General features: G+C 45.4%; 1 protein-coding gene across 4 annotated transcripts in view; it reads left to right on the top strand.

The window, feature by feature from the left end:
* The window catches only part of CUNH7orf31 (chromosome unknown C7orf31 homolog), a 56,455-nt gene that overhangs the window by 41,555 nt on the left and 6,503 nt on the right, over positions 1–8,397 (top strand). For all 4 annotated transcript variants that reach the window (XM_019508606.1, XM_019508605.1, XM_019508607.1 and 1 more), the window contains 3 exons: positions 1,130–1,218; positions 3,864–4,038; positions 4,275–4,366. In XM_019508606.1, the coding sequence (XP_019364151.1) occupies positions 1,130–1,218; positions 3,864–4,038; positions 4,275–4,366 (356 nt within the window). The remainder of the gene's footprint in view (positions 1–1,129; positions 1,219–3,863; positions 4,039–4,274; positions 4,367–8,397) is intronic.

The following is an 8,397-nucleotide window of genomic DNA, read 5'->3' as shown; positions in this document are numbered from 1 at the left end:
GTGGGGGACTGTGTGAAGGGGTGTGGGGGTCTGTATGTAAGGCAGTGCAAGGGGGGGGTGCATGTGTGTGGTGGTGGGGGGTGTTTGACTCACCCTATGAACACACGCACACAGCCCCTGCCTACACACACACCCTTACCCTCCCTACACACACATTGGGTTACCAGTGTGGGCCCCATGCTCCCTTGTCCAGCGATGCACATGGTAGAAGCAGGGAAATGGCTGGGGTGGGGCTGGGCTGCTGCATTCCTGCTGAGGCTCCCCCTCAGTCCTACTGCTCCTAGCTTCTGTCATCTTTGACAGGCAGCCAGGAGTAGATAAATGTTTTCTAAATTTTTTTAGGGGCCTCACAGACTAGATGCAATGGCCTGGCAGACCAAATCTGGCCCACGGGCCATATTTTGCCCACCCCTGGTTTAGATTATGGTTGTATGGGATGGTTTGGACAGGGATGATCCTGCCTCAGGCAGGGGGTTATACTTGATGAGCTCTGGAGGTCCCTGCCAACCCTACTTCTCTGTGACTAGCCTATCCTTCACTCAGGTGGCTTTTATCACATGCATTTATATAAAGAATGCTTTATGCTTACTATATACCATTTTTACCTCTACAGAGCTCTGAGTAATCACTAAATAGTTATTCCTGACAACATTGCCCTGAAGTATAAGTGTCTCCATTTCCACATACAGTGAAACTGAGACAAAGAGGCCACATAGCATGTTAGTGACAGAGCCCAGTTTCTGTGCCACTCACTAAGTGGAACACAGTTGCTCCAGTTAAGGCGAAGTGATTGACCAGCATTAGTGGTACTTTCATTGGCATAAAATCTCCTCTTCCACTTAGTTCCACCTCTGGAGGTGGAATTAAGGAGATGGCCAACCTTAATTCACAAAACCTTAGTGATATTTCTGTGGGTTTTGTTGTCGTCATTGACTTTGTAAACCACACACAGAAAATGCAGTGAGTGTCTTGCAAACTAGGGTCAATTTGAATTAAACCACAGTCTCTACAATAAAATACACTCCAGAAAATATTTGTGTTCAGGCCTAATTTCTCCACTTGAACTTCTCTTTTGCTCTGATTCTGGTGCTAACCAATGCATATCATACTGTTCTCCATAACCTTTTAGGTAACCCATATAGACATGAAATCATCAGGATTCCATATGACTCCCAGAAGGAGGCCTTACAGTGGCCAGGACAACACACATACGTTCACGTAAGTAGCCACGACTATGACAGGAAAATTTTAACATTTTTATTTCCAAGGAAACCCTTCCAGGAGAGATCAAGATGGTGGGTTGTCTTTCTAATTGTCTGTAAACAGGTGTTCTGTAGCAAGGGTCCCCAAATGTTTGCCCTTGAACAGCCATTTTAGAGGAGCAGTCCTGGGTGGCAGGCCTCATCAGAGGGGCTCATTGGCTGCATATGTCCCACAGACCACAGTTTAGGAGCCCTGTTCTGTACTGTGCCAAATCCATGGACATCAAGAATTAAGCACAGTATATACACAGTGAAAAACAAGTAATGTAAAGGGAGTTCTTCTATCCACCTCAGAAACATGTACACAAACACAGAAGCTTATACAGCCTGGCAGGCAATTAAAGATTCCTCATTGTAAGAGCTAACCCAATTCCTTATGCCTAGCCAAGGTATTTTGAGAGATGTGGAAAAAGGGTTTTCCCATTATTTTAACAAAGTGATTGCTGTTTCACATTCAGTGGAGGCTCCCTCATCCAAATATCTGGAGTAGCTTTTGCAGCAGATCCTCTTCCCTGACCTTACTCTGACCTTGCCAACACATTGCCATGCTGAGAGCCCCCCAGGCACACCCACACATACACATCTACGAATCCAGCTCTGCCTTACACATTTGAAACACTCTGGTTCCACTGTGCATGGACTTGTCTGCCTCTCCTGTGGTCACACAGATTGGCCCCTAAGTGCTCAGGCTTTAGGAGTTACTGGGGTTTTTTTAGATAGGTAGACAGATGGATAGAAAGACAAAGTCTCTGTTCAGAGGGTTCCAACATAGAGTTAGATGAAAGACGAGAACTGTGCAGGGTGTTGGGAAGTACAATGATAAACAAACCAAACTGGGGGTGCAGTTTCATATGCTTGCTGAAAAGGTAAAAGCCAGTTGACTTAACTGTCCTTTTCCTATAATGTTGAGTGGAAGTATGCAGGACACTATGTACCATATATAAGAGTACTGCAATACAAGAGCCAGCAAGAAGCAGGAATAGCTTAGTGTGAAAACATTACTCAAGAGTTTCTTGTTGCGGTTGAATTATGCACATGTTAAATATTCTAATTAGATGGAAACGCAAGATTGAATTACAGTTGTACACTGAGAGTAAGGCCAACTCACATGAATAATTCTATCAGATACATTGAATGGAAAGATTTGTGGAGGAACAGAGGGGAGAATGGTTAACGTTGAGTTGCACGGGCAAGGATTAGTCACAAGTGTGAAGGGTGCCTAGGGATTCTTGCATTTAGAAATATACATTCAGCCTACCAACGCTACTTAATGGGTATGACTGCTGTGCTTCCCCAAGGCTTCTGGGGGAACTACTCTGGAGCACTTGCAAAACCTAGAAATGAGACAATGAAGCCATAGTGAAGGCATTTGCTGCTACTTCCAAGCTCTGTCTCCAGTGTGCTTGAGATGGACAGCAGGGCGTGCCCTCACACAGCTTCACTACCTTATATCTAGGTTTGGTGGCTGTGAAGCAGGAGTGGCTGGGTAGAGCATGCATAAGACTGATGCCTCCAGGAGTGTAGGGGAAGTAGTTTTGAGATGTACATAGTTTCCTTTAATGGATAATATTTCTATCCAGTGCTATAGAGTCACATCCTTAGATCAGGGGTGGACAAAATACCACCTGCAGGCTGGATCCGGCCCAGCAGGTGACTGGATCCAGCCTGTGGCTGGCCCCACAGTGCTGTACCTGGGGCCATGCCCTGCCTGGGGCAGTCTGCACTGGGCTCCTGCCGGCCTGGGCCCTGGCCAGCGCACAGCTTCTGCTGGGGCTGTTCCTGGTGCTGCTGCAGCTGGGTGCTGCTCTGCACCCCATGCCTGCAACAACGGCTCCTGCTTTTCAACTTGCCCCTGCTGAGCCATGCTGTGGCACACCAGGCAAGCTGTTTCAGCCAGGTGGCTCCTACCCCAGCATGCAAGGCTCCAGCTTCAGTTCCTGGCTGCCCTCTAGTGGAAGGCGCCTGGGATCTGGAGCCAGAGCCCCCATGCACCTGCCAGAGGGTAGGGAGGTTCAGAGCAGCACCTGAACAGCTGCAGCAACACTAGGAACAGCCTACCAGAAGTTGCTCCTGCTTCATGTCCCCCGCTGCCAGCAGCAGTTCCTCCTGCCACATCACACCATGCCACTCATGTCAGACACATGGATCTCTGGCTCCAGATACCAGAACTGGAAGTGGGAAGCACAGAGCAGCACCTCGTTGGGCTGTGTGTGCAGCTGGTGCTCAGCCCCACATGGACTGCTGCACCACAGACAACACCACCCAGGGCAGCCCTTCTGCATCCTCCCCATTCTCCCCCCACAGTAGGTCCCTGGGATCCAACACCCAAGCAGCCCCCCTCCCCACGTACACCACCCCACCCCCAAAGGCAGGGGCATGTGATCCTGGCCTCTCCCACCCCTCCCACTCCACTTCTGAACGCTGCTCCCAGCTGCCTACAGCCCCACAAGGAATTTTGGTGAGTTGTTGGTGGGGAGAGGAGGGGTGCTGACCCAGACTGCAACAACTGATCAAAACTCACTATGTGGCCCTCAGGCCCAAATAATTGCCCACCCCTGACTTAGATGAAGCAACATATTCTATACTTGTTTTATTTTTTAGCTTCCTAAATTTGTTGAAGGAAGTGGTCAGAGGTATTATCCAAAGCCTCCGAAGACTGTGGCTCCCAACACTACTTTCAAACCATTAGTACCTAATCTCTCTGCAAGAACAACCAACATGCTACGGAATTTAGAAAGGTCCCATTGGATAACATCTTATCACCATGATTTCACAGGTATGCAGAATTTTTAATATCAATGACTAGAGAAAAAGGTAACATAATGTCAGTATAGAAGCTTCCTAGTGAATTCACACTTCCATTTTTCAGTTCTACACCAAAATACTTTGGGTATTTTTATAAAGAAGATGCATCATAAGTGTCTCACACAATGTAAATTCTTTTTTTTTCCTATATATATTTTTTCTCATATTTCTAACCACAGAAGACTAATATAATGTGTTTCCATTAAGGTAGAGGTCCTATGCAGCCCCTTGTATTGGATGATTATGACGTGAAGCTAATTGGCAGAATAACTGGAGAATTAGGGGAAGATGTGGAACTTGTAAGTACTGCAGTTACCAGTATTTGATTCTGCAACCAGATATAACATTTGTTACTGTAGTGCACTTACAAGATCACACTCATTCTAACATGGATACAAATGATCAAAAGCTGAATCAGGGTTAATGTATGTTGTTGACAGAATTCACACAATGTATTAACAATGTGTTTGTTTAATTATTTTGTTTTCTTATCTTTTGAAGCTGCCATCAAAACTTGATAATACTTCACAGTACCATTTGCCTGTAGAAATGACTAATAGCATCCTTGAAACCAGTCTCTCATGAACTGTATGGTAGTGCAGAAATGAAAACAAAATGAGTCAGATCCTCAACTGGTCTAAAGCAGCGTGGCTCCATTAAAATCACCAGTTGGAGATGTGGCCTACTGTCTTTATTGCACACTTTTTTAATAACCTATGAAATTTAGATATTTAATTAGACAGATAGCATCACAGGTTATCATCCATCTACTGCACTAGTTTTCAACCTTTTTTCATTTGCAGACCCCTAAAAATTTTGAATATAGGTGTGAAACCCTTTGAATTGTGTAAGTGTGGGTATTCACATACTTTTGATTGATCATAGTAATCTTTCACAAACCCCTTAGACATAGCCTATGGACCCCAGGGATCTGCGCACCACAGGTTGAAAACCACTGATCTACCAAGTGGCACCAGCTAAGATTAGGCAGGGTTCCATTACTGTTCCATGATCAATCCATTTGTATTCATATGAGTAACTTGCCTTTTTATTTTAAGATGCATCAGGAATATCTAGTTCCACAGAAGTTTAACATAGAATAAAAATGCAGGTCAACAATGAAAAGTACAGAACGGCATGAAAATTCCATGTTTATCTTTCAGTAATTTCAACACTGAGTGCATTCAGTATGCAAGCAACTATAAACAGTGCTATTTCTTATCTGCCATCCGTGTAAACTCAATATGGGATATGATAATCACACTAGACCACTTTCTTTTCATGCAGCATTATCTATAATGGAAGCAAATTGTTCAGGACAATTTGTGTCCTCTGTGATACCAGTGCAATCCCATTGTGTTCCCGGGCTTTTCAGAGGTTTAACTGATTGTAACTTAGCAAACAGCTTTGTTGATAATGCAGATACAGGAATAGATTCCAGCTCACTGTCTCCTGGCTCTGCTGTGCTAGCAGCAATATGAATGCAATACAAACTCCATTTGTCACTGTAGGTAAAGGATATGATTGCAGATGCACCCAACAGGCAGAGCTCTTGAGTAGAATGGTGCCATTTACTCAAAGTCATTTTGCAGAGTAGAATTACAGGTAAATGCTTCAAATGTATTTCAGGGTACATTTGTGTGATGCAAGGGGGTGAGACAAGCTATGCCCTGTCCACATATAATAACTTCGAGACCCTAAATAGCGTAGCTGTGCAGTCATGGTACTTTACGCACACCAATTTGTTCTGCTCTGCACTTCAAACTTGTACTAATACAGGTATACACTTTCCAGTTTGGGAGTTAGTGCATGTGGAGAGGGCACCATGTATTTCAGTGTGGCATCAGCACATTTTACAGTCTGTCAGTACTGCTGGATTACAGCACCTGGCTCCACCATACTGAGACATCCCACTCTGTATGCCCTGTCTCCCAAACCAGAAGTAGTTTAGCTGCCTCAGTGTTGCTGAACTTATTGGCATGTGCACAATGCCATACTACAGTGACTACACTGCCAGCTTGGGAAGTAAGCAGCCAGCTTGGCAAAGTATCACAGTAAGGCACTACGTGTTAGCATAAGACATCCTCAGAATCGTGCTGCTTTGCATCATACACACACATTCTGAGTTATTTAGGGCCTATCTGTACCACTTTTTCCAGTGCTCTTGAATGAGCTCCTCTCAGGTACAGTCCTGCCATCCTCTTTGCACATATTAAGAGCACCAATCTCAGAAGTGAAGCAGAGAATCCTCCCTGAAGTACCCACTACCACTGCTCTCAAGCTCTCTGTCTCCAGCATGATGCTATCTGAGATTCACTGCCTCAGGGTTTGGCAGAGAGGGAGTGCCAGTGGGTGAGTAAGGCTGTGTTTCTTAGCAGTGTACTTGGGAGGGTCAGGGAACAGTGTAGAAATACCCTGAGGCTTTTAAATCCTATTCTTAAAAATTGCTTGAGGCATTGAGGCATGTAAGTATTAAGGGTATGAGCACACAAACAACTTACAACCAATTAAAGAGGGACCTTACTGAACTGCCATGGGTTAGTTTCCACTTACAGTAGGGTAAAAATGCACACCTGGAAATGTACCATAGATAACTAACATGCAGTAGTTCCTCACCCTTTTTGTTAACCCTGCCTATGTACAGACATTCTGTTCCTACTGGAAGAAATGCCACTTTCCCAGTGGAAACTACAAGTGTGAAAGCATTCAATTTCTCCTGAAGGTAACATCCTCACTCTGTGAGAGAGATCTTCCAGGTATCAACCCAGAAGGTCTCCCCTGCAAGAGAAACACTTTCACTTGTACACTCTCCTGCTCTGGTCCAGGAAGAGGGTGGAGCAATGAGGCAATGTGCCCACACCCATACCCCAGACTAGGGATCCGGTATGCATGGAGAGGGGGGCCACTGCAGGCTGTGTGCTTGTACTGCTCTTTCTCCTGGAAAGATTTCTAGTGGTGGAAATTTCTAGTGCTAGAAATGAATGCCTGTTCAAGGCCCCTATGTGAGTTGTTTGCATGCCCATACCATAAATCAAAGTCTTAAACTCATTGGAACCTGGAATATGTAACTGCCTAAATCTGGTTTTAAAAGCCAAAACATCAGGATGTTTGTTTGTTTTTTTCAAAAGAAAGCTGTCTAGTCTACTCTTAAAAGTGACCTGGGAAAAAACAAACAAACTGGCAGTAGGATACTGGCCAAGGTAGACCTACAGTCTGACCCAGTAAAGGGCAGTTCTTATGTTCTTATAGTTTGCTGCTTCCAGGTGTACAAAAAAAGCTTGAACTCATATTTTCAACCATATCCATTAATTCACATGTTAGTGTTACTTGTCCTATCGACTCAGAACTGGCATTTGGAGAGGCTAATTTTAAGTCGCACCAGTTTTTCCCAACAGTATTATCCCCCTAGCACTTTCTAAAAAAATGCAGAAAAAAATTAAATCTTTGGATTATACACCAAAATACAGTATAAAAAAAATAAGTTATTTGAATATATTCTGTCAGAGCTGTCCAACTTCTAAACAACCAGGGACCACACCAGCAAGGGCTGCACACCATGGGGGCTGCACTAGCAGGGCCCCTCAGGCTGTAGACTGCATCCATGGGCAAGTGCCCCCACCCTATTGTGCCCCATGCGCAGGTGGACAGTCCCTCATGACTCTACACAGTGCATGATGGGGACAGGTGCCCGCTCACCCCTTTGCACCATCATGGGGATAGGCACCTCCCCAACCCACTACTCTGCACACAGGGTGGGCATCTCTGCACAGCACAGCACAGCACCCCACCTTCAGCTCCCCATGGCTTCCCCATGGCACCATGTCATACAGACACTCTGACTTGCCTTGCTTCCCTGGTACCACAGGCTATACCATGCTGCCTCCTAGGGCTGAATCAGGCAGCAGAAGCCAAGGGAGGAAGGGGGAGCCCTGGTGGTGGTGATGCCTGGATGGAAGACCAGGGGCTGCACGTAAACCCCTCACGAGCTCCCTGTTAGCCAGGCCTGTCTTGTGCTGTATGTCAGAAACTCCACTATGCAAGAAAGTATGCGGACTCCATGGATCCTCAGGGGCTAGCACAGTACAAATTACAATGATGGTAGCTCAGTGGTGCGTCAAAACCAGGTAAAAATACAAATGTAGGCATTTTACTTGCATGTTACAGGAGCACAGATGGGAGGGATGATGACAACAGAAATGAAGAGAAAACATAAGAAACTCATCTCCTCTCTTCCCCTTGCTGTCCCCTCCCCCCAAACACCCACCCATGTGCTGTGCAGAGGTGTTGAGCACAATATATTCATCATTGTCTTCAAAGCATAAAGACTTTG

Source organism: Gavialis gangeticus, unplaced genomic scaffold (genome assembly GCF_001723915.1).
Source record: "Gavialis gangeticus isolate Ggan-Ray unplaced genomic scaffold, GavGan_comp1, whole genome shotgun sequence".
Classification (NCBI taxonomy): domain Eukaryota; kingdom Metazoa; phylum Chordata; order Crocodylia; family Gavialidae; genus Gavialis; species Gavialis gangeticus.
Note: the sequence above shows the minus strand (reverse complement) of the source record. Positions and strands in the feature narration are given on the sequence as shown.